At 41.8% G+C, this 27,009-nt stretch overlaps 1 protein-coding gene across 6 annotated transcripts; it reads right to left on the bottom strand.

The window, feature by feature from the left end:
- Positions 1-357: 357 nt before the first annotated feature.
- On the bottom strand, positions 358-16,678 carry DDX3X (DEAD-box helicase 3 X-linked). Of its 6 annotated transcripts, none has more exons than XM_027091450.1 (17): positions 16,180-16,678; positions 13,177-13,234; positions 10,983-11,030; positions 9,081-9,213; positions 7,900-8,058; positions 7,717-7,816; positions 7,127-7,262; positions 5,935-6,020; positions 5,628-5,726; positions 5,358-5,518; positions 4,795-4,939; positions 4,569-4,713; positions 4,197-4,378; positions 3,987-4,104; positions 3,541-3,694; positions 3,141-3,280; positions 358-2,937 (listed from the first exon to the last, which is right to left on the bottom strand). In XM_027091450.1, exons 1-17 carry the CDS (start codon positions 16,222-16,224, stop codon positions 2,858-2,860), a joined length of 1,989 nt encoding a protein of 662 aa, XP_026947251.1. In that variant the 5' UTR covers positions 16,225-16,678; the 3' UTR covers positions 358-2,857. The 6 variants fall into 6 exon arrangements, with proteins under 6 accessions (XP_026947251.1, XP_026947249.1, XP_026947250.1 ...); XM_027091448.1 differs by having other exon boundaries at positions 3,141-3,277; positions 7,717-7,831; positions 16,180-16,316; XM_027091449.1 differs by having other exon boundaries at positions 3,141-3,274; positions 7,717-7,831; positions 16,180-16,316.
- Between the last annotated feature and the right edge of the window lie 10,331 nt (positions 16,679-27,009).

The raw sequence follows: 27,009 nt of genomic DNA, 5'->3' as shown, positions 1-27,009 counted from the left end.
TACTTACACTTGTCAGATTACTAATACATTTGATTTTTACCCAATTCATTTTTCCACTGTTCAACCATCCTTTGGATCAAGTGCTTCCAAGAACAGAGATTTCCCCCCCCCATAAATTTCAACCTATAATCAGTGAGGACCTTTTGGATTTCTATTACAAAAATCCTTTTTTCACTGTACTCCAAACACACACCATCTTCATCATTTATTAAAATTGCACCAGAGTAATTCTGTATCCAAGAGGCACTTCAAAATCAGCACTGGATGGCAACCCAAAAAAATTACATCTTACAACTATTCAGGCAAGAGCACAACTTTATTTTCACCTCTAATAATAAACCACAATTGACAACAACAAAGGAGACTGTGCAGTTCAACTTTTTATTTTAATAAAATCAGAATATGCACAGCACATGCAGTGCTAGCATCTAAACTAATACAATAAGCAATTACTAAAGCTACAGTGACTTGAGGTTCAATCTTCACATTCAGCAAGTTTAAATCCACTCATGTGATTTTTGAAACCTTATTTATTAACTGAAAATATTGCTTGCTGATAAAACTTGCTCAAATGCTAACGCTGAATGTACAAGTCACTGATTATGCCAATACAACAAAGATAACCACATGTTTGAGGATTGCAATGAGCCAGACATTCACTGAAAAAAAAAAATACACACAACGAAACAAAACTCACACAATATCTGAGAATCTGGACACTTCGTATCAGTGTTTTGAAGTGTTTCATTAATATCTTAAGACAAGTGTATCAAAACCTTGGCATGATTTAATTTAAAGTCGCCAATTTTATTTTTACTAACATCAGAAAGTTATGGCTACACTGCCAATGCCGGGTCTGCTTAATTTGACTTAAGAGTTTATTATGACTTAACATTAAAAGCTCACACTACCCCGAAATATATAATTTCACGCATACGGTGACATTCAACATTCAAGTGCCAGTGTTTTTGTACTGTCTTTTGGTCAAGTTTCTTTAAACTTTCAAAGAATCACTTTTAGGCTTACAAAAATAAATATTTGTCAAAATGTTCAATAAATATTACATAAAACTAGCAGCAAAAAGTATCTAGAAATCTGTCGTGTGCAAATAGTTTTCTTCCCAACTATCATTCCCATGGTCCCAAATAAATTTTAGAATCTAGTCCCATCCCCTTCCTAGACAAGCTGCGTTCAACAATCTCCAAGAGACAAAATAAGATTGGAAGTTTAAGGACACGCACACAAGACATATATATAAAATTCTCTGAATGTGCAATAAAAGAAGTACTTTGTAAAAAGTTATGGGCAAAATGTACAAGGGCCTAAACCTAGACTAATTGAAATAGCACCATAACAAATGACCTCAATACTGTCAAGTGCACCTACTTAATAAAAGTTTTAGAACAAGGCACAATACACTTGAAAATCTATTGCACTTTAGGAAATTTTTGCCATCTTCCTATGCCACTGTAAAAAGATTGAGCGTTTTGATCACCGCATTCTGGCCACAAAATTAGCACAGAATTCAAAGTGGCAGAGGCATTTTAGTGGTGGACAATGCTCATCTTTGGCCAGATTTAGCATAAACAGACTATAAATACAATGGAAACCTATGCAACTAAAACTGACTAAAACTGCACTGTATAGCAGAATTGACACCTTGTGCAGTTATGTACATATTTCCAACCTGTGTGATCTCAAAAGATTTCAGTTTGTTACTCTTCTGGAGCCATTTTTACAAAGTCTATAGTAAGCCAGTTTAACATCTCAACGCAGCTTGAACAGAGTAATGTAAATCGGCATTTAAAATAAAGCCTGCTGCATTAATTCTTCCTGTTCATACCCTCTTGACCAAAAAACATCAACACTAGCATGCGTTATTAGACCAAAAATCATCCAGGGCCCTAAATGAGGGCTGGTCATTGCTGTGGTCAGCCATTCTACCATTTCAATTTCACTTATGGCAGGCATTTATAAAGTCTAAGTAGATGAATTCTCCTAAAAACCTATCTCAAGTTATCAGACCTTTATACTTTCCCTGTAATAGTATGCCCACATCTGGCTAGCTCATAATTAATGATCTGCCTAAACATTGAAAGAGGAATTGCTGTATTTACTTGCATTAACTTTGAAAACAGTGCTTTGAATGTATGCATGTATTCATACATCACCTCATCATGACTGGAATGGCTTGTTTAAAGACTATCAGGTTCTAAATACCTATCCAGGATAGAGTGAGCAAATCAGAACTTTAACTTAATACAGTTTGCCACATTAGAAACTAATTCCATTAATATGCTTCAAGACGTTTGTTGTTTGTTTCCCCCAATCTGCAAGTATCAAAAAGCCCTAATGCAGGCTACCGCATAAGTTTTTTCCTTATAATATTTATGGATGAATCGATGATTCCTGTTAAGTTGTATCACACCTGTGTGCCAAGGTTTGATTTTAGCCCAAGTTCAGTAAATTTATTTTGTCAAAACAATTGGTATCTTGAGCATTACTGAGCCAACAGGACATCAAAATAAAAAGTTGTCTAAAGTTAAAGGCACAGTACATTAACAAACAAATGATCCTCAGTCACAAAATTATAAATGCAGTTTGGGATGGGGGTTGGGAGGGGAGTTAATCCAAACTACAGCAATGAAGTCTTCAAACCACCTTCTGAACAGGGCTGCTGATTGTTCCTTTCAACTCTTCATGTGACCTTGAGCTCCCTTAAAAAAAAAATTTCAGTGGAGAATCACAGCTGGTAATGTACTGCGAGTTCTTGAAGCTACACAAGGTATAGTCTGGCTAAGTTACATGTGGTTTCCATATTAGCTTGTTTGGCAGGGTGACCTACTGCAAAGCAGGTTCAGTTACCCCACCAGTCAACCCCCTGGGAGTTATAATTTCCTCCATATCCATCACTGTTGTAAAAGCCTCCATAGCCACCTAATGAAAGATTTAAAAAAGAGAAAAATTAATTAAGTCATCCACTGTTTAATACAATCTTTCCCTTCTTTAAGTATTTTGATGTAAAATTATAGAAAGCAAACTACAGGGCCGAACTTCCCAATATTTTTAATTATGCTTTGAAAAAGATGGAAAAGAAAAAAAACCCTTCCCAAAGATATGAGGTTAAAAATAAACATTACCTCCACCAAACCCTCTGCTGCTGCCATGGCCGCCTCCACCACTGCGGCTGCTGCTGGCGCGGCTGCTGCTGAAGCTGGAACTGCTGGCACCACTACTCTGTCGATAGTCTCTGGCACCAAATCCTCCACTGAATCTACTACTACAAGGACAAAATGTGTTAGTTCACATAAAGATGAAATTTCGACCACATAACCCAAATCTTGTTAAAACTTCCCAATGACCAATTTCTGATTTTCTAATTCAAACAATTCCATCCAGCCCTATCTTCCCTAATAGTGATTTTTAAAAGGCCTTAGCTATGAAAAGGCTCACATCAACTTAATGTCACTTAAATAACCTTGAAAACTTAACCTTGGACATAGCACCCATCCCCATCATTATACACCATCTGTAACTCACCTTTTGGATCGTCCACGACTGCTACCCTTGTAGTGATGTTCATAAGCCATGTTTTCTAACCAAGATGGCACTTCTTGTTTAGCTTCAACAAGAAGATCCAACAAATCCTTGGTAATATTTACGTTCCTCTCATTAAAGAATGAGGTGGCAAGGCCTAAAACAGTTCCAAAAAGTACATAAATTAAGGTCTTCCATAAAGTAGCACAATATTACTTTCATACTAGAGTATTAAGTAGAATACTAAAAAAAGAGGTAACTATTTGCTATTTAACCAACTCAAAGTTCTTTGAACAAACCCTGACGTTTCCTGCCACTTCTGCTAAGATATATCTTAATCGCATTCCTTGAAAATAGGAGTTCTTCTAATAAGATCCTGAAAGTTCTTTGCTGCAAGAATCACACTGAAAACCAGAAACCACCACACCATCAAGTAATCACACACTTACCAAGGTTTCCTACACGTCCTGTACGGCCAATGCGATGTACATATTCTTCAATATCACTGGGCAAATCAAAATTGATAACATGTTTCACATTTGAAATGTCCAGTCCTCTTGCTGCTACCTAGAAAATAACTTCTGTTACATATGGTCCATTTAAAAGAAAGCAAATAGTTGAACATAGCGACCTTGAAAATAAGATTATATTATACGTACTGCTGTAGCCACTAGAATCGGGCTTTTTCCTGAGCGGAACTGGTGAAGAGCCTCTTCTCTATCTCTCTGAGATCGGTCTCCATGGATACTCGTACAGGCATATCCTTCATGGTACAAGAAATCCTCTAGAGAATCTGCACCCTTTTTGGTCTCCACAAACACTAAGGTCAGTGAATCTTTGCCTAAAGTAAAATATTACAAGGTTTCTGTCACTAAGAGTGGCTTGGTTCTCTTTGCACTTAGTAAACTTGCAAATAGAGGCAATTAAAATAGACCGTTTTCAAGAGAATGTTTTGGATGACGAGGAAAAGCAATAAAGGTGATCCAAATGGATTTATTACCTAAGCCACCAGAGTGATGCTAAAATTATACCTGTTGCATTTAGAAGGTCAAGCAGAAATGACCGTTTGTCTGACTCTTCCACCCAGACTACTTTCTGTGTGATGTTCTCAGAGGTAGAGCCAACTCTTCCTACGGCCAGAAAGATATACTCATCCAAGAAATCACGAGCAAGCATCTGAAAGAAAAAAAAATATTTTATTATCTATTGAGATAAACAAATTCCTAAGTAAATAAGATTTGCAGCATCAAACAATACCTGTATTTCCTTCGGGAAGGTAGCACTAAACATCATAGTGTGGCGAACTCCCTTTGGTGGCATAGTATCTTGTTCAACGATTCTACGTATTTGAGGCTCAAACCCCATATCCAACATCCGATCAGCTTCATCTAACACCAAGTATCTGCCATGAAAAAAAAAATCCAGTTTAGAATTAGAGGAGAAAAGATAGTTTTAATATAGCTGTTTCTATAAGCACAATTAATTACTCATTCAGGTAGTTAAATTCCTCACACCACACAATTTGACCCATGTACGTGAGACAGAGCACAGGATCTTTGCCACTAAATAAATGGTCCAAGATAGTACACACCCAAATTAGCTCTTATACTTGACTCTGGTCCCAAAGTCTGGTCATTCTCAGACTACTAAAATGTCACTGATTTTTCAACATTAAAATTACAAAGAGCAAACTTTTTGGAAAAGCTGGAAGACTAAAATAAATCTCTTCTCCATCTTAAAATTTATGGACAAGTTCCAGAAAACTAATGGCCAGTAATTTTTTAAATTAATGCATTCCACACATTTAAAAATTAACATACTTGCAGAAGTCTAATCCAATCTTCCCTCTTTCCATCATATCCACTAGACGTCCTGGAGTGGCTACTAACAAGTGACATCCACGTTCTAAGTCTCGAATTTGCTGACCAATATCAGCACCACCATAAACCACGCAAGGACGAACTCTAGATCGGTATGAAAACTGTAAGCAAAGAAATTTTATCAACTTTAAGGCCAAGATTTTTACGTGGTCATAAAACACTGCATCAGAATCAATGAGAAAGCCGATAATCTCTGAAATGCATACTTACTTTCCTGGCTTCCTCATAGATCTGTACAGCCAATTCTCTAGTTGGTGCTAACACCAAGGAGATTGGGTATTGTTTGCGGCGCCCATACCTTCCATTTTCCTAAGAAATAATTTATAAGTTAAACTCTTAACATCCTTTTTTGAAGGTCCATTACACATAATTCCCTTCTGTCATTCACTGATTATACGTAAAAACTGTTTCTAATTATATAGGTTAGAATACAAGTCTTACTGTCATTTAGAAAGGTTTCTCAACAGCTACCTACAAGGTTCTACAATCATTTCCCATTTTATATAGAAATATTTACCTTCATGGCCCTCAAAGCCTCGCCTGGACCATCAGAATAAATCTGACTCAAGATGGGCAAGAGAAATGCTGCAGTTTTTCCAGACCCTGTTTAAAAGAAAACATATTCATTTAACCACAGAAAAACCTGCTTATTATTTTTGAATATATATTGGTAGATGACTTTTTTAACTGCCCAACAACTTAATTAGCAATTTTACTTTATTCCCAAATTAATTTTCTAAAAATTAATAGCTAATTTAAAAAATACCAAGTGACGACTTTGATCAATCTGTAATAGGAGTTAACAAACTAAGGCCCAACCTATATCCTTGTAAATAAAGCTTTATTGGAATATACCTGTGACCAATAATTTGACATATCATCTATGGCTGCCTTCATACAACAGCAGAGCTGAATAGTTGCAGAGACCACATGGTCCATAATCCAAAAAAATATTTTGTTCATTTACAGAAAATGTATACCAAACTCTGGTCACTCACAATGTACTGGTTAGTATTCACTTCTTCCCATTTGTGCAAAGAGAGCAGGAATTCTGTCTCAAAACTGGTGTCAATTTCAATTTCTAACACTTCCTTGTAGGTACTGTAATACTGATAACGTATAAAGGATGACATTCTCACCCTTCCATAGGGAAAGAAAGATACCAAATTATTCAAGTGCCATATATTTTTATTGGGAGAATCTTATCTCTCTTTCAAACTGGCCAAACTCACACAGATATAATAAAGCCTGTTCTCAACTGAGAGGCTGTAACTATCCCCATTCCCGAAAGATGGGAGGTTAAGGACCCTTCCCTTGGCCACATTCCCAAGGATCACAAGCTATTCTCTAATCTTATCCTTCTTATCCCAGATACAATAATGTTATATAGTGCTAACTTTCCCACCACCGCAATCACAATAACCTATCCCTGTTGCACCAATATCAGGGTCATGACTTTCTATAGGCTATCCCCAAGACACCCTAATGGAAACACTAGAGGTAACACAGGATCCAAAGGGCTAAGACAAAAGAGATACCATCCAGCTACTCCTTATCTATATCAAAGTATACCAGTCAGGCTACAAACAGGACTCAAGCTTCCTCGTGAAACTTAGATACTCCATGCGTATTTTTTTGGTATTGGTTTTATGAGAGCAAGCAGAGTTAAGGTATTCTGGACAACTTTTTACTTTATCAAGTCTGCTTACCTGTTTGGGCACAAGCCATCAAGTCTCTCTTCTCTTTGATAATAGGAATAGCATGCTTTTGCACTGGAGTTGGACGAGTGTAGCGAGTAAGCTCAATGTTTCCCATAATAATTTCTCCCATCTCAAGATCACTGAACTGTCAAGAAATACATCAGGGTTAAATAGGTAGAAATACGACCTGGAGCCATTTTGCTTTATACAAATGCAATGGGGGAAAAAACCCTATCAACCAACTTGTACTTTAGTTTACAGCTGCTTTAAATAAAAGTTATCGTGTTACATTTTGAGGGGGAGGGGGGAAAAAAACAACAACACCCCCTAAGCTTAACCTACACTGGAAAAGTTTTCAGTTCCTCCCATGTCTGACCCATTTTCTATTTCAAATATTAGTAATGGTAACATTGAACTCAATCTCCCCCTTTCCACAAACCAACGAGGCAGGCTTTTAGAGTAACTTTAAAAGATTGTTAACACAACGCAGGCATGGTCTATATAGGCCTTTAGGAAGCCCATCTCATCTTGATGTGCTGTGAAAATACTTACACTTCCCTCTGTCTTAAAGTATTTTGCTGTCAAGCAAAAATACTTACACTTTCAATGTGTGGAGGACAGTTGTTGCCTGTTGCCTCAACTGGAATGTCATCGTATTTTTCAAAGTTAATCCCGGTGTTGCCTCCAGAAAAAAGTTCTCTGCAATCAGAAGATCTATAAGTTTATTTGTTATAGTAGCCAATAAGGCTTCATCACAATTAACATACATTTCAAAAACTTACTGTTCCAAGCGTTCACTTGGCGGGAGTGGTTTTGACCAATCATCTTCATCTGATTTGTCACACCAGCGACTGTTTCCACCACGTTCATATTTTCCAAAGCCACCTCTCTCACCACGGCTGCCAATGCTGTCATAGTCACCTCGTCCACGATCATCAAACCTGAACAGCACAACCAATTAATCAGAATCTTATCATTTAACCATTATCAGATTCCTACCACTACTCTAGAACTGTGCCTAAAGAGAAGTTCATTATGGCTGATTTCAAGGATGTCAACAATCCAGTTCAGGCTTACTCTTACTTGACAAATGAGGTCCTCTAACCAGATTGTATCATTTACATAACTTTATTTTCTAAATTCAGTATTCTTCCTTATTCTTATTACACAGCCTACACAGGCCTCATACATGTTGAAATTGAATCACGTCTTTATACCTGAAACTAACAGAGTATTATAGATCAACTATAGTTCAATAAAAACAAACTACGCTTGGGAGGGGCGGGGGGGGGAGAATCAGTCTTATACACATGAAACCAGCATATAACTTACACCTTTAAATATTCTCATCCAAATATTTCTAGTGGTAGGGAAAAGAGGAAAGTATCACACCAAATATCAATTGTCCCAGTTATATCAGGATGCTACTTAAAGGACAATTCACCTGTGTGACAAACTTTGGATAAAAAGGTAGAAAATAATCCTTACCTGAATTAAGATGTTTTTAGTTTTAGGCCTGTTTTCGAAAAATCAGGACACAGAGGACTAACCACAGCTATTAGGCGCATGAGGTCAGTTCACCACACTTGTGTAATCAAAAATATAAGGTGTTTAAAAATTGTCATATAGAATATCCATGAAAATGTCAACCAAATTAGGCCATTCACTAAAACTCTTTTAAGTAGAATATGTAAAACTAGAGAAATATAAAAACAACTGATTTCATTATGCCAAAAGGAAAGTTCTTCTAATCTAATTCTTGAATAACAAGTTCAATTTAGTAGACCTCTTACAGTTAAAAAAATACATAAATACGATTAAACAGACAATACTTAACATCCAAGTAGGTGGTCTACTAAGGGGAAAAATATCATGCTTAATGGTCAGAGTACAAATTAAAGACCAATTTCTAAATTGCTGTATTGTACACGTAAAAAAGGCAAGAAAATAAGAGATCACTCACCTTCCCCTTGATCCACTTCCACGATCACTGAAGAAACTAGACTTCCCTCTTGAATCACTACGGCAACCAAAACTGCTGTATGCATCCTTATCTTTACTAGAACTCCACCCTGAACTGTCTTTATCATAGAATCCTTCAAAAGAAAAAAAACGCAAACCCATTTTATTATATTATTTAGAAAGTGACAACACTTTAAAACATGTTTCCGAATCTGAAACCCTCCACTGACTATCCCATCTCTGGACCAGAGGGACAATGGAAATATTCCTACCACGGCACTAGAATATACTGTGCACTAACCAAAGCAATTGACAGTCTGAAAATGTTCTGAATGAATACCACTTCTAAAAGGTCAATAGCTTTGCCTGTAACACAATTTTTACGGTATTGTTACATAACCATCACAATTTAACTTCCATTCATTTTATAGGTGAGTTTACTAGGAGTTACCATTATTTCAATGTCTCTTAGAAGTGACATTCATTTAAAACATTAAGAATGTCAGTTTACTTGGTTTAATACAGTATTTCTTAGTTTCAATAGTAAAAAGTTTTAAGAACAGTGCTCTGTTCTCATGAAGTACATACTACCAGATGAGAATTAGGAATATAATAGAAAAAAGGAAAATCCTCATCCCTACACAACTCAGTGTAGACAGGTTCCTAGGGTACAGCTATAAACATTCAGTAAGAGGGGATGACAAAGGTGTAAATTATCCCAACAGGTAGACAGTTTAAAGACAAGTAGAGGGTTTAACTAGCTTCAGTGACACTTTATTAAACAGTCAGAGATATAGTTTGTAAGTTAAGCTACTTTCCTTCCACCTCCTGCCTCTACCAGCCAGGTGATCAACAGTCTTGGCTACCAATAAAGAGCTGAATTAGATTTCTAAGATCTCTTTCAGCTCTAACTCCTATATGATACCGCCTCTCCCCCTGCTTTGATTCCTGTCATTGCAACAAAGGGAGAAAAGCACTAAATATACATGGGAGTCAATTTCAGCTAGTGCATTCTAAGGAATGAGAACCCATGACGATTAAGACTCTACAGTAAATAAAAACAATGATATGATAGCTAAGAAATTATAATACAGATTTTATATTCCATGTATTGCCAGGGACAGTGAAGCTAACACGGACTGCATATGGATATGGAGAAACGACAGCAAACCATGTGCTTCTGTGGACTCTCCACCCTTCCAATCCTGCCTTCTTTATCCAGTACCTTCCCTCTTCTTGACCTTGTTTTCCTGACCTTCCCCTTTTCCTCCAAATCTCAGATCACCTATTTTATGGAATACACAGCACCCAAACAATTGTCCCATAATACGAGCCATCTACTAGTTCTCTGTCACTTATTTACAAAGTTAACGGGAAAAGACCAGCCATTGTGATACCTTTTAGATAAGACCTTTCAAATGAAGCGGTTAAGGCAAGGAGATGAAGCCAGAGAATCACTCCCATCTATTGGGAGCGTGCCCAATGCTTGTTAACTATTCCCCAATAACCCCATCTTCATTTTGGCACCTCTGTAAGACAGAAATAACTGGGTTGTCATCACTATGCAGCAGTTTGGTTTACACAGTAATGGGTGCCCAATCACCTTTTTCAAATTGAAATCATGCTGTGAATGATTACAAACACAGGTTAAGCACAAGACTAGTGAAATCGTACAAAACCATGCCCTTGGCCTCAGAAGAGTTTGACATAGGAAATGCAGTTTTCCACTGTCTGACATTAGATGAGTTTTTCCAAAATGAGTAAACCCTAATACCTGAAACAGTTCTGCCAGTAGCAGGTGGAGCACAATGTTTACAGACTTCTCCAGGTGTCTCATTTTCCCTAGGTTCCAACTTCTAAATGCAGCATGAATTAAGTATACCAAGTTGTTCAAAGAACTTACCTTTAGTAGCTTCTCTGTTCCTTAAGTGAGGAGGAATATAGCGCCCTTCTAAAAGAAATTAACAAAGTTAAAACTTCATATTCCATAAAACTTTAAGTTAAAGCTTTCTGGCCAAAATTTGTGCTATTAAAAAACAGTCCTGGAAAGAAATTTTTTAAATCTATAGTCCTCCAGTCTGACTATGTAGTTGGAAATTGAAGTGGGGAAAAAAACAAGCTACTTTTAAGGCTTCCCTGGTGGCGCAGTGGTTGAGAGTCTGTCTGCCGGTGCAGGGGACACGGGTTCGTGCCCCAGTCCGGGGGATCCCACATGCCGCGGAGCGGCTAGGCCCGTGAGCCATGGCTGCTGGACCTGCACGTCCGGAGCCTGTGCTCTGCAACCGGAGAGGCCGCGGCAGTGGGAGGTCCGCGTATCGCAAAAAATAAATAAATAAAAATAAATTTACTTTTATTTTAAATGGGTTATTGCTTTAATAAGTAGAATTTTAAAAGGGAAAGGAGAACAGGTTTGACTTGGAACCTAATAGTTGAAATCTACAAATACATAAATTTAACTTGTCACTAGTGGTTAATTTAATACAATATTTTAAAAGGCCTGCTATGATTTCAGAGAATTGTTACAAACTAACAAAAGAGTTACACCGTTAAGTATTACTACAACAACGTAACAAACATTAATAAATTATCTAACATGTAGCAAAAGTGCTACTGTAACAACCTAAAAGTAATAAACGTGTAACTAGCCACTAAAAGGCTTTTTTGTTTCTACCCTGGTTAAGTTCCAAGACACAGAATACATATGTAACATGGGAAAGTTGCAAGAGGGAGAATGATTTCAAGGAACTGAATTTTAATTCGAGACCTGCAGAGTTTAAGGGAAGTCAACTGTTTTTCTGTATGCACAAGAATACAGCCTAGACAATGGATGAGAATCAAAAGCAAATAATGTATATACCCACCAAGTAAAGACAACTTGCTTTAATCTGCAATTTAACTTTTTCACTTCTGGGTTGAATTATTAAAGATCTCTATTAGAACGGTTAAGTCCTAAATGATTCTTAGCATGCCAAATAAAGTGAAATTTAAAACAAATACCAAGTAACTGTGCCCAGTGAGGCCCTTCTTGCCTAAAAATGAAGACATGCCCTTTACTATGCAACAAAGAGAGCTTGAAGAAATGGTGCTTTCAGACCTTACATACAGCCGATACACATTTTTTCTTTTTGGTTAATAGGGTGGGAAGAGACCTGAGCTGAAGCAGGTCTATTGCCAATAATAAACCACCAAGATCCCATACACCTTAATACTAATCTCTACCAAGTATCCAAGAAACCCTTTTAAGGAAAAAAAAATTAAATAAAACTTCTATATCTAACTTCTTTTCAACAGAATACAACAATTCAGCATTTAAAATCCTAACCACCACCCCAAGATTCATTATGGCCTCGTTCTATTATTTTTTAAAAAAATATTTATTTGGCCTCACCAGGTCTTAGTTACAGCATGCGGGATCTTTAGTTGTGGCATGCAGGATCTAGTTCCCTGACCAGGGATCGAACCCAGGCCCCCTGCACTGGGAGCAGGGAGTCAACCACTGGGCCACCAGGGAAGTCCTAGCCTTGTTCTATTATTAAGTCTCATGTTCTTCATGGGAAAGGGATAGCTGTAGCTGATGAATGTGAATGTTCCCTTTATTCAGTTTAATTCTGGTAGATTCACTCTAATAGTGATATACACATTCCCATCACCTTTAAGCTGGGCTCAGGATTCATAATGGACATAATCAAACCCTTCTAGAGATAATTTGTGTTTTGTATAAGGTCCTTAATGATTGTTTTCATTCAAGAAAACTACTCTGTTTTGTTATCAAAAGACCACAACACAGGACTTCCACTGCAAGAGGCATGGGTTCCACCCCTGGTCAGGAAACTAAGATCCTGCATGCTGCGCAGCGCGGCCAAAACAAAACAAAACAACCCTCCCCAAACCCCCCCACAATGCTACCCACCTAATTCTTTACACAGTAAAGATTGGCAGGGAAATTCTTAAATTTTAAACAAATCCAACGAAATATTAAGGTATTAAAGCTCTAATACTCAAGTAACAGCATTGTAAATCAACCGTATTTCAATGAAATAATTTTTTTTTAAAAAGCCCTGATTATTCACAGTAAATCCATAAAATGTTTTACTTACTGCTGGCGGTACTTCCTCCACTCTGATTATCAGAAGAGTTCAGGTCTAGGCCAGCAAACTAGAAAAGAGTTATTAAACTTTGGTTAGCAGCCCATGTGCAGAAATATTACACTAAGAGAAAACTAGTCTTGCTCTCTAGCATTTACTAGCACTAGTTGTCCTGTCTGCCTCACCGGGGATGTGAAACTCTTAAGGAGAATGTGACTAAGAATGTGCTTCGAAGACAACTAAGTTGTAAGCAAATGCAAAATACTTTACTACAGTACTACTGTATATACTGCAGAAAGTACCACACCAAGATGGTGGTGCTATCCAGGAGAAACTGGGTCCAAATTTAACTCATTCATTCAAAATGAATCTTCCCTGTAACGTTTTCCATAGTAAAAGTTCAAGAAATTTAAATTATTTTAAAATGTCAAATAGTCATTGGATTCATTTTAGCTCCAAACATTTGGAGACAAATGTTTTCAATGCCACCAACTTTCTACTTGGAATTATTTTAAACCTACAAAGCACACCTGAAAAATGTCAGAACAAAAATTTTATCGACCATGTCATAGTTCCTTTATCCCTAAATACTGCACAAATATTTTAAATTAGGGTAGCACGCTTCAGAACAAAAATTAATATAACCACCACTTACTGAGCACTACTAAGCACAAACCTATGAAGTAGGTACCTACTTGTTCTCCCACTTTCACAGTTAAGTTCAGAACACTTCGGACATAAATGGCACAACTGGCATTTAGTGTCCCTAATGAGTAGGACACATTTTACTGCCTTTATCTCCACGTCTACCCGTCCCTTTACACGGGTAGCTCAAAGTCTCAACATTCTAAAAAAGAGATCTATCTTCATCGCATTCTGCAATAACAAACTATTTACAAGCAATAGGGGGAAAACTGTATGTGCCAAAAGCAGTTTCATTTTTTTAATGTACCCAGTCACAGCACTATTGCCACCTGTTTGCAAAGGTGATACGCTATACCATAACGTTTAAGTCCTCTGTTAAAAGCTCAAGGTTATACTGTCAAATTGCAAGCATCATCAGTGGAGGCACTGAAAATTGGAAGCAGATGCTAAACCTTGAAAAAAAAATGAGTTATGGTAAGGCAGCTCATTTCCTAATTTCTATCAGCAAAAACGCTGTCATGTTTTCTCTGCACTAGTTATCTCAGCAATTGACTGATACTTTAACGCACAATAGTAACAAACTTTCTTTTTGCACTTGTTGCCGTACGTTTTGTTATTAATTTTACACTTGGCAAACGCTAAATGCTACTGTAAACTGTCAGGATTACGTTATTGTAATTTTCTCAGTTGTGAATTAGCTTGCTGCTTAATTCTAACGACTCTGCATACTTTTACCAATTACTTCGATTACAAATTTCATTCCTACCTAGAATCTTAAATACAGCACTACCTACATGGTAAATGTTAAAACTGGGAACAGCCTATGCTCTTGATAACAGATTTTTTATGTCTCTGCTCCATTTAACATGACGCGTCAGCAATTTGGAGGATTCAAACTGATTCATTAATGGAAAAAATGCTCCCCCCAAAACAGGTCGTTAAGTCCTTAAAAACTTATTACACACGACTACATTAAAGTCTATTGACAATTCATTTGCGTCACTCGACTTCGTTTCAGAATTTCGGAGCTCGTGGTAGGCATAAGTTTACTTAAAGGCTACAAACATCGCACTGAAGAGCTTCTCTGAAGCGCGCTGCCACTGTTGCTGAGGGATGCAGACTTCCTGCCACCTCAGCCCAGAACCCCTCCTCTACCTCTAAACCCTTAGAAAAGGGCGTTCCGGTTAAGACGACAGACCCGGAGCCTCTGACTTATTTCAAAATTTCAGTCCACAAGCAGCAACAAGTCAACAACAAAATTGTTTATTTCTCCCCAAGCCACATTCCGGGTGTTTTTCCCCTGGCCGAGTCCCTAATCAAACGCCCGCATCAAAGTGTCCTAACCCTGAGGACACTCGTACACTCCGTGGCACCCCCCCCCCCCCCAAACGACGCGCGGCCCTGGGCTAAATCGCCACACAGTGACTATGATGAGCATGTGAAGCGGGGCGGCCGCAAACCTCCCTGACGTCTCCCCACCGCCTTCAACCACGAACTCCAGAGCCCGGCGCCACCGCGACGCAGCGGCCCATTCTTCCCTCCCTCCCTCCCTTCCCCCCTCTCCCCCCTCCCCCCCCTAATCTGCGTCACAAAACTTTCCACTCCGGAAACGCGGCCTCACGGGCCGTGGCTCCCGGCCTGCGGAAGCCGGGCTGGAGCGAAAAAGACCTGCGGAAGGAAGCCCGGGAGGAACATGATGCCCATCCATCCCCGTTTCCGGGCCCTCGGCGGCCCGGCCTCTCCCGCTCGTGGGCCGCAGCGCCGCCCAGCCACCCGACACCACACAAAGGAGGCCGCCGCCATTACCCCGCGCGAAGGCCACCCCCCGCGCCGCCCCCTCCCACATTCCAGGGCCGCGTTCCTCCTCCCGCTCACACGCGCGTACACACACACACACACACGCGCGCGCGCCAACGCCGCTCGGCTCTCTGACCGGAATCCGAGCCGCGCACGCTGCGAGAGCCAGAGCCCTCAGGACCAGAAAGGTCCCCATTCGTGAACCACCGCGCCGCGCCACCCTCCCCCCACCCACCCATGGGTCACCAGTCAGTCGAGGTTCGCGCGTGCGCGCCTCCGCGAGAGCGCGCGCCCCCTCCCCCTCCGCCCGCCTGCGCACGCACACACAAAAGCCGCCATTGTGCTCGGGCCGGGGACAATACCGCGAGCCAAGTAGGGGCCCCAGCGACAACCACAACTAGCATTCCTGTCACCTTCCCGTTCCCCCACAGCCCTGGGGCATTCACACTCGCCAGCCCGAGGGACCCAGCAAATGCGAACTGAGGATACCAGCTAGCACTGCGCCACAAACCATGTTAGGTCAGGGGAGGGAATTCATGCAGCAACAACCCTGGTAGGCTCCCTGCGGCTCACCTGCTGGTCCAGCCCGAGCGCATTTTCCACCGCCACATGACTCATCCCTGAAGAGTACCGAGAACTCGGAGTCTTCCGCTGCTGAGCTAATGTGTTTGGCTCACCGCAAAGGCCCTCTCACGGGAGAACTGCGGCTCTAAGGCGCACGGCGCGGCCACGGATCTAATATACCCGCTGGAACGGCTGCTACGTCAGCACGTAAGACGTGTGCCCTCCCTCTCACACCCACACTCCTGCCGCCGCTACGACTTCTGCCTAGCTACTGCGCTCTCGTTTAGTCCTAACCTCGCGGGATTTCCTAGTCGGTCGCGTCCCCGGCTCGTCGTCCTACCTTGGCACTGAGAGCGCCAAATACTGTCCTAGTTCGCTTGAGTTCCACTTCCCCTGTCCTCCGCTATTACCCTAGCCGAGGTCTAGGAGGTCTCGAGATCTCGCGAGAATTCCTCGCCTCCCGCTTTCCGCCAGCTGGGATACCTTAAAATCTAATCCATGCCTTTTCCCTTTTTCTTTCCGTAACGTCCCCAGCGTTCGCTGTTCCATTGTTTCTTGGGAGCGCTCTCTCAGCCCCCCGGACTTGGAGATGTTGTGAGATTTCTCCAAACTAATTGGCCCTAGCGTTTTCGCGGGCAGACTCCCCGAAATCGGAGTTAGGCCGACAGACCCAAAGCCCAGGGGGCGGCGGGTCACGTGACTGCAGGTGTCGCACGCGGAGGCCATTTTGTGGAGCAGGAAACTGGTTTTAAATAGAGTGCTCGGAATCGGGGGAGGAGAGGGGAAAGAGGGAGGGAGGAGGCGGGAAGAGGGGGAAGAGGAGGAGGGGAAAAAAGAGGAAGGAGGAGGGAAGAGGGCGGGATGGTGACCAGGGGAGCGGGGAGAGGAGTGGAGGGGAGCTGGCGGCGCGCGCAGGTGGTGAGACGCTTTACCGCGCGGTTGCCTAGGCAGCGGGGGCACCGCCTAGGAAAGCCAGAGCCCCTCAGGTTCTCTACACCTCGTTGACCCCGCGCCCCCCCCAAGCGAGAGCGCTCTGGCGCGCGCGTCCCCGCCCCCCGCGGTGAGGAAACAATGAAACAGTCACGCGCTGAGCTAGAGTGGGTGGTAGCGCACCCTCCTGAGACCCCAGCCCTTCGCCGGTACGACCGCTGAATTAGGCCCGTAGTTTCCTCCTGCGGGGCCGTCCAGCGGCTCAGGGCCGATGGCCACCGGCGTGGTGCTGCCTCCCTCAAAGCCAGAGGACCCTGGGGATGGAGAACGGCTCTCCTAGGGAGTCGGGGGTGTTTGCGGCTGGGCGCAATCTGGGCGTGACTAAGGAGGTCTACAGCATTATCGGCCTGGGTTCGGGGTGACCCTCAGGCCACCGCAGTGGATGGGGAATGGGAGGAAATGGGTTTTTGCCATCGGAGGAACCCCTTCTTCTGATCCCCTCCTAAGGAAGTGACCCCTAGTCCCAGCCTCGGTTCTACAGAACCTTAAATAGAAGAAGTGTTGACTAGTGGATCCGTGGCTTTAAGCGAGCGGCCTCACAAACGTGGTTCTTAAAATCGTTTTCCCCCCTCTCCTCTGACCCTCAGCCTGACAGAAATAATATACAGAGTTTTCCACCATCCCTTAAAGGATCTTCTGTTGCCAGAATTCAGATAGCTAGTTCTCATTACGTGATCTACCACTTACCTTCTCTCCCTTTCCAATTTTTAAAATTGGAACTGAAATTCTAACGAGATAAGGAGATAATATAACACTTGTGTCCTGGGCAAGTTGCTTAACTGCTTTGGGTCTCAATTTCCTCATCTATAAAAGGAGCTGGACTACATGACCCTGTGAAAGACCCAACTCCTTTTTATAACGAGTATTTTGTAATGCACCCTTTAACCATACTGAAATAACAAATCATAGATAATATAACCTAAACTTAACACACACTTTCAAAAAACAGGACCTAACTGGAGAATAAAAGCAGTTATAATAAAGCGATGTATTTTATGTGGATGCTCCCACACAAGGACACTAAATGATGATATCTCCCTAGTGCAGTCACAAATGCAAACTGAAAAAGTGTGTTTTCACAACTCAAGTACCGTAAGCAACGTTGCCATTGGTGACCTTATTTTCCAAAATGCCGAATTCTTGGTAATGTTTGAAACAAAACACAATAGTCTTCCCTCAGTTGATACAGTAGTTACATTCCTAGAGAATTCAGTGTATTTATATCGAAACTGGGTAAAAATACTTTGTTTATATGTAAAATAGTGTTAGTTCTAGGCTTATATAATGATGAACTAGTTTTTCACTTAATGTGAGTATCTGGCGGGTCAATTCTTCGCTGTATGGTACTGTCCAGGATTGTAGAATATCTAGTATGCCTGGTCTCTGCTCACTAACTTCCCGTAGCCCTTGCTAGTCATGGCAACAACCAAAAAAACATTTCCACAGTGCCCCCTTGAGAACTATTAAGCTTAATGATCATTAAGATCCGTTTCAGCCCTAAGATTCATGGATTCTTACAGAGTACGGGTGAGGCGTGTTTTGGTTTTGCTTCCCTTTCATATAGACCAGGGTAAACAGTCTAAAGCTGTGAGTTCTGGCAGTTCAAACTGCATATAGCAACGATGGGATGTACCGAGTACCCAGGTTCTGGGCTTTATTTTGCTTTTGAGTAGAGCCGGTTTACAGGGTACTGCCATGGGAGTACCTAAAAAAATTAAAATACATAGCCGTTTCCTATTTTCAGTTACCCCCTGCTCATAGGCTTACTAAGTTCAAACCACCGGGGTGTTTTGTTATTTTGTTATAATTGGAATATCAATTTGGAAAGGAAGCAGGGTAACATAAAGCTTTGTCTTCAAACACATTCATTCTGAAAAAGGTTGGGCGCACTTGAAGTAGCTAAATGAGCCAACTTTCACAGAGCTCCGAATGACTTTACATGCCACTAAGCAGTCATTTGTATATCTTTTCCACAAGCCCGCCTTTGCAAATTTTTTTTTTTTTTTTTGCAAATTTTATTTGAAGGGACCTAAAAAGAGGAAAAGCTGAAACCACGGAAACTCTTTTCACATGCTTCTTTTCTTACATTCCCAGGCATTGTTAAGCTGAGCACCCATGTTGAAGCAAATATACTATTTGCACCACCCCCATTCCCATCTTCACCCCATCCCTCCATCAAGAGCTCACCAGAGCCTAGGAACTGTAGATCCTTGAACTAGCAGTTCAAATCGCTGCTCTACTGCTTACAAGCCGTGTGACTGGGGGCAACTTATTTGACATCTTAGGGTCTCAGGTTCCTTGTCTATAAAGTTAAAGTAAAAATATTTTCTGCCTCAAAACATGGTTGGGATTCAAGGGCTCATGCATGAAAGGAGTGAGACTTTAGTACATGGTGGATATACTTACACGTGTATCTCCCCATCGTTTCAACTTCCCCAGCAGAGTGGGTTGCTCTGGCACTGGGCTCCCAGAGCACTCGCTGTTCAAGTCTCCACTGTAACACTCACTGTGTTATACTGCAGTTCTGTGTGAGCCCATGGAGGGAAGGGAACTTGTCCCACCCCAGGACTGTACAAGGTGTGGCACACAGAAGCCCAGTAGATGTTGAAGATCAGTGAATAATGCAGATGCCCGGCCTCTGCAAGTTGTAATGTGGGGCATGTTAACAGGTCTAGATCCATTATTTTGCTTCCACACGTGGCTTTAAGTAAATTTCATCACCACTCTCTGAGACTAAAATAGGCTGAAATCACATTATCGTGATGCAAATAATGTGTCCAAGTAGCGTAAAAACTTGTAGAAAGATAATTATACTAGTCTGCAACTTGAAGAAGAGCAGTAATAAGAGGAATTCCTCAGAATTCCTCAGAGCCTTTAATCAACTTCATGATTGCCAGTCGTTTTTCTGCAAGGTCCAGGGAGCCTTCTGGGTTCAACTGACCCACACTTCCCTTTAGTGTGGATAGGGGATAAAGTTCAAGGAGGGCGGAACTCCCCTGTAATCAGAACGATAATTATAGGTGTGGAGGTAAAAGCAGTTGCCTACTGAGTCTCCTTTTATGTTTTAAAGTGTAATTGCCTTTTTGAGTGTTTGTTTGTTTGTTTGTGGCTTAAGATGCAGCAGGTTAAGCTTCCAATGCCAGGTAATTTACAGTAATTAGGAAGATGTTACTATGAAGGTTGATAAAAGTTCTAAAGAGAAAAGAGGAGTCTTAGGCACTAGGATATTGCTGTACACTTTTATTCTCCAAGGACAAGAGCTGGTACATACAAAACCAGGTTTGTTTTAGACAATTATTATACTCCCAAATAGCAGATCTGGCCTGGAATCTGCTTTCCTCTCACAAAGATGGCAAGGTGAAAAACAAAATTATATTGGAGGGCATCTTCTCTACCACTAACGTTGCTAAAAATATTTTCAAACAAAAATCCAGTGTCCTTCTGCCTTCGTTCATGCAAAGTGACCGGGCAGTACAAGGAATAAATAACAGGGAAGCCTTGGGTAGAGGCTCTGAACTGGAGGGGATGGGGCATGGAGGCTGCCTTGCTTTGGGAGAGAAGACAAGGAATCTTGGAAATACAGCAAAGGGGGTCACACACTTTCAAGATTCCATGCTGTGTCTTAGGTAATAGGGGCATTTTTAGCAGTTTCTCAGGTGATGTAGAACTTGGCCATGACCTCACAGATACGGCCGAGTAGCTGTCCTTGTGTTGGAATTACAGTTGTCCCTCTGTATTCATGGGGAATTGGTTCCAGGACCATGCTCAAATACCAAAATCCTCGGATGCTCAAGTCCCTTATATAAAATGGCATAGTATTTGCATATAGCCTATGCACATCCTCCCGTATACAGGCCGACTTCGGAGGTATTTCGGGTTTGGTTCCAGGGCACCGCGATAAAACGAATATTGCAATAACACGGGTCACAAACTTTTTACTTTCTCAGTGCATATAGAAGTTATGTTGGGAATTCCCTGGCAATCCAGTGGTTAGGATTCTGCGCTCTCACTGCTGAGGGCCTGGGTTCAATCCCTGGTCAGTGGTCAGGGGACTAAGATTCCACAAGCCGCGCGGTGCGGCCAAAAAAAAAAATAAGTTATGTTTCCACTATACTTACACTGTAGTGTATTAAGTGTGCAATAGCATTATGACTAAAAAAACAATGGACATACCTTAATTTGAAAATACTTTATTACTAAAAATGTTAACCATCGTCTGAGCCTTCAGAGAGTCATAATCTTTTTGCAATAGTAACATCAGAGATCACAGATCACCGTAACAAATAACGAAACAGTTAGAAATATTGTGAGAATTACCAAAATATGACACAGAGACACAAAGCGAGCAAATGCTGTTGGAAAAAAGACGCCCATAGACTAGCTCGAGGCGGGGTTGCCACAAACCTTCAATTTGTAAAAAACGAAATATCTTGGAAGCACAATAAAAAGAGGTATGCCTGTACTTTAAACCATGTCTAGATTACTTATAAAACCTCATACAATATAAAGGCTCTGTAAACAGTTGTAAATACAATGTAAATGCTATGTAAATAGTTGCTGGCACAGGGCAAATTCAAGTTTTGCCTCGGGAAACTTTATGGATTTTTTTTTCCCAAATGTTTTCCATCCTGGGATACAGAACTCAGAAACGGAGGGCCAACTCTACGTACTATCAGCTTCCTAAAATTAATTCACTCTTTCCCCTACACCTTCCTAAGAATTAATTCACTCTTTCTCCTGCACCTTCCTACTTAGTGATTATTACTGTCATTAGCCTATAGACGTTGAGAGCTGCTAGGTTTAATCATTTTTAAAGTTTTTAAAATCTTTTCAATGTTTTAATTTTTATTTCTCCAAAGACTTCTAGTTTTTACTGTAATCTTGTGATTTATCATAAATATATACAGTATTTGGTCTTTGACCCTGTTCCCGGCACAGAGCTCCTAAAACCCTAGGAATTTCCTGTGACGAGAGTGATTAAGGGTCTTTTGTTATGTTAACCAGGTGGCTTTTGGACGGCAGCTAAGGATGGGGGCTGATTGCCAGAGGAGCCAACCACGTGATTAGAGGGTGGGAACTTTCAATCCCACACCCTCACCTCTAGGGAGGGGAGAGAGGCTGGGACTGAGTTCAGTCACCAATGGCCAAGGATTTAATCCGTCGTGCCTACATAATGAAGCCTCCATAAACACCCAAAAAGATGGGGTTCAAAGAGCTTGCAGGTTGGCATGGAAGCTCGTGCCCTTTTCCCATAATTTACCCTATGCATCTCTCCCATCTGGCTGTTCCTGAGTTATATCCTTTTATAATAAATTGGTAATCTACTAAGTAAAATGTTTTTCTGAGTTCTGTGAGCTGCTCTAGCAAATTAATTGAACCCAGCGTTGGCGGGTGGAGAGCTTGAAACCTCCATTCTATAGCTGGTTGGTCAGAAGCAGAGGTGACACCTGGATTTGCGATTGGCTTCTGAAGTGGAGGAGGAGCAGTCTTGTGGGGCTGAGCCCCTTAGCCTGTGGGACCTGATTCTCCAGGTAGATAGTGTCAGAATTGAGTTGAGTTGTAGGACACCCAGCTGGTGTCAGAGAATTTCTCGGTGGTATGGGAAAAAACATAACATTGTAATTAGAGCCAGAATCCTACTGTCCAACCCAGTGTTCTCTATTAAGAAGTATGGAATTGAGTTCTTAAGTAGAACCCCAGACCTTCTATGAATTCTTCCTTCAAATTGGCCATTCTAATGTTATGAAGCAAAAGACAGGGAAGATTCATCCTGGAAATACAGTTTAATTACAGACGGTCTGTGAGTGTCACCAGGCACACAGGGCAGGTGACCCCTCCTGGGATGTGGAGACCAGAAGGATGGTGCTTTGGAGCTCTTCTTGACATTCTCTGGGAAGATGAAGAGCTGCACCTTCAACTGTTTCCTGTGTCTATTTAGAAGCACTATTCTAATTACTTCAGATGTATTAGCTTGTCTAATCCTTACAGCAGCCCTAGAAGGAAGGTACCGTTCCCCCCCAGTATACAGTTGGGAGGCCCCAGGACTTGCTGTGGTTCACACATAAGGCTGGTGAGGCTAGTGAGTGGTGGGACCGAGTGAAGCCAGGGCCGTGCTGTTAACCAAGGCGTCTCAGACCCCTCAAACTCAGCCAGTCCTAAACAGGATTCCTCATCTCCCAAAATGACTTCCTCCTCTGGTCTTTATCTCAGATAATAGCGTCATCATTTCTCACACCCAAACTTAGCACCTCTGATTTTTTGACTGCGTCTCATCTCTTCTCTCCTCCCCGCTATATCCATAAACAGTACCTTCCTCCTTCCCACCTTATGCCTCTCAAATTGGTCTCCTTGTCTCACTGCCAAGTTCAGGCCTTTTTTTACCTCTACATCAGTAGTGAGCACCCTTTTTTTTTTTTTTTTGCATGAGTGTCAATTTAAGAATATACATGTTTATAAGCTGTCTTTTCCTACATAGATAAAAACTGTATATTCTCCCCAATAATTCGAGCATTGCTCAAGCCTGCTCTTGATTATCCCAGGAACTTCCTCACTGCCTTTCCTGCCTCCCTCTTTCCCCCTCTACCCCACCCTTTACATGTCTGCCAGAGTTTTCTTCTTAAAAGAGTCCTAATGTGCCACTTCCCTGCTCAGAAACTTTTGACACCTCCCTTTGCATCCAAGGTCATTCCCGACCTAGCTCCCATCAAGCTCTCCAATTACATTTTCTCCCTTTCCCCACCATTCCCCACCCCACCTCAATCGTACACAGGTCAGTACCTCCGTGGTTACACGTCCACTGAGGGCAGAGGCAGTGTCTTTCTTTTTTTTGGGGGGGGGGGCAAGTAGTTTATTTTATTTGGAAGCAGAAATGAGTAAGTTGGGAGAGGGATGGAGGACATATGACTGTGTGTTACAGAAGTCACTTCTGCAGGCAATGGGGGCCTCTATAGAGGCTTACCTCTACAGAGATCTCTCTGGAGCACACAGAATTCCACTCTAATTTGCCTGTCAAAAAGACAAGACAGAGACACTTTCTTATCTGTACATCTCCATAGAGCCCAGTGCCTCTTAAAGGTTCTGCTTCACCCAGAAAAGAGATGCCCCAAAGCAGAGACAGGAGAACTGGGGAAATGGAGGGCTTGAACAGTGCAGAAGGGGAGAAAACCAACCCAGAAAGGAAACACATGTGCTAGGGGTTATGAACTCAGATGCCTCAGGGCCAGACAGGTCCTGTGGATGAAGGAAGGCAGCCAGATAGCAGACACGGGGTAGGACGTGGTGAACTGGAGGGGCAACCCCACGCAGGACCAACCAATTATTTCCCTAGGGGAATGCAGGCCCAGTGGTGCCAGGTTTTTCCAGAGAGGCTGGCCATCCAGATTTCTATGTGAAATACCCCAATTTTTAACTCTTGGCAGTTCATTCGGATTATTTCATGTACTGTGTCTGCCTAGAAGGTTTCAGGGCTATTGGTATTGTTCTATTTGTTAAGCTGGGTTGATGGGTACATGAGGGTTTGTTTATCTTGATTCTTCTTGCCTCATAGATGTTATAAATATCCCTTTCTGTGCATTCCAAATTAAACTGAGAAATCTGTAAACCCTTTATGTGAGTTCACTTGTGCCAGCAGACCACCCATCTGCATCCTCTGCTGTATGTTAGTTTGTTGTTTTGCAAAACTCACAGATTAAATGAAGGCTTGTGGTTATACACCTTCTCTTGAATAATGATTGGATTAGTTAAGTGTTACTTTGTGCTGAAAATAGAAAAAGGCAGCAATGCTGTGTCTTCCACAAGAATTGTTCTGTGAAAGGAAAAATGTTGCAGCTCACCAACTGCCACCCACTCTTTCCTCTCTGGAATGTTTTTGAATCTATCATATGTTACCTTTCATACAACTTGATCTTGAATAGAAGGATATTAATTATACTGCACAAACCAAACTCTGACTCCGAACATATACATGTTCCTCTTTGCAATTTTGATGAAGTCTGTATGTGTGTGTAATGGGGCACAATTTGTACTCAGCATCTAAGAGAGATATCTAAATACTGGCACCATGGAGATCGCGCTGTCTTTGGTTCCAAAACTGTTCAACCTCTATTTTGAATGAAGCAACCATGACCCACTTACAGCCTGGAACAAGTTACTTCACCATTCTGTGTCTCAGTTACCTCATTGATAAAATAAGGATGATGAGAGCCATCTCCTAAGTATCATGTATAGGTGGTTGGAAATTATTTTATCTGGGTGGAGGAAGAAAACCACGGAGAGGGGAAAATATTAAATCAAATCATTATTTTAATCATTCTGTTACCAAACCAAACTTGGGTCTGCTTCCCTGCACCAGGTTATGGTGAAGGAAAGTGCAGTGTTTATTGTAAGGAGCCATATAAGTCGTCTGGGCCAGCTAGTGCTGAAAAAACCCGAACTCCCTGATGGGTTTCAGGAAAGTATTATTAAAAGACAGGTGAGGGAGGGAGGTCGCAGGTATGTGATCTGCTTGTGCACGATTCTCTGACTGGTTGATGGTGAGGTAACAGGGAGGTGTCACAGGGGTTAAGATTATCAATTCTTAGGCTCCAGTAGGCCTGGGGGGCTATGTACTCATGGTCATCACGTAGTTAACATATTCCATTTGGTGGGGAGTGTTCATATCTGGAAAACAACTCAGATATTATTATCTAGGTATCACCTCCCAAAGGCCCCACCTCCTTCAGAGAGGAGCTAAAGCTAAGGATATGGGGGAGGGGCCTGCCCCAGGAAGGCCCCATAGGGTCCTGCTTGGTTACAATTCAAAAGATGTTTGTTGAACACCATGATAAGAGCTGGGGGGTGAGGGGGAGACAAATAAGTTTAAAACATGGCCTCTGCCATCACAGAACTGGGGAGACAAGACAAACGCACAAAAAGTCATTGACCCGGACTTCCCTGGTGGTGCAGTAGTTAAGTATCCACCTGCCAATGCAGGGGACACGAGATCAAGCCCTGGTCCGGGGACATCCCACATGCCGCGGAGCAACTAAGCCCATGCGCCACAACTACTGAGCCTGTGCTCTAGAGCCCGTGAGCTACAACTACTGAGCCCCCGTGCCACAACTACTGAAGCCCATGTGCCTAGAGCCCATGCTCCGCTACAAGAGAAGCCACTGCAATGAGAAGCCCGTGCACCGCAACAAAGAGTAGCCCCCACTCACAGCAACTAGAGAAAGCCCGCACGCAGCAACAAAGATCGAATGCAGCCAAAAATTAATTAATTAATTAGATTTTTAAAAAAGTCATTGACCCAACATGAGGCAGTATGTGGTAAATACCATCTAGACTGTGAGCTCCTCTACTGCAGGGCCTGCATTCTGTTCATCTTGTTAAATGTGGAACGAATGAATGAGTGGTGCCGAAAGTGCAATAGCTCTTCTAAGGAGGAAGATACCATGGTGGGCTAGGAAGTTCCAGAAGCCTTCAAAGTTGGAGCTTGAGTCAAACCTGGAGACATGGATAGGATTCAGATTATCAGAGGGGAGGGGAAAGGCTGTTTCTGGTGGGGGTAGCTGTGGGGATGAGGGAGAAGACACTTAGTATGTGGAAACTTGTGGGCTGGGGTGTAGGAATGGCCAGGGAATTTTTGGAAACAGTGAGTTTTAGAAACAATTGGAGGGGACGGTTTGTTCATTCACTCAACAAAACCCACAAAGCAGGAATACAGTGGTGAATGAGCAAGACTACAGTCCTTGACGTCATGGAGCTGGCCATCTGTTGACTACGGTGTTTAAATGGGTGTTTAGAAAAATAGGAGGAGATTAAAAGGTAAGTAGAAAAAAGGCAAGAAGAAAAAAAGAAGGGTAGATTGAG

This window comes from Aethalodelphis obliquidens, unplaced genomic scaffold, assembly GCF_003676395.1.
Source record: "Aethalodelphis obliquidens isolate GAN/ISIS:26980383/991018 unplaced genomic scaffold, ASM367639v1 scaffold71, whole genome shotgun sequence".
Taxonomy (NCBI): domain Eukaryota; kingdom Metazoa; phylum Chordata; class Mammalia; order Artiodactyla; family Delphinidae; genus Aethalodelphis; species Aethalodelphis obliquidens.
This window is presented reverse-complemented; position numbering and strand designations above follow the sequence as displayed.

What these genes read in the sequence shown, in the direction of transcription:
- DDX3X (XM_027091447.1), bottom strand. Translation starts at nt 16,224, where the DNA reads ATGAGTCATGTGGCGGTGGAAAATGCGCTCGGGCTGGACCAGCAG. An exon ending in TGGAGGAAGTACCGCCAGCA is followed by an intron (nt 11,031 to 13,176) that starts GTAAGTAAAACA and finishes AATTTCTTTTAG; the next exon opens with AAGGGCGCTATATTCCTCCT. An exon ending in GTCCTCCACACATTGAAAGT is followed by an intron (nt 7,263 to 7,716) that starts GTAAGTATTTTT and finishes ATTTCTTGACAG; the next exon opens with TTCAGTGATCTTGAGATGGG.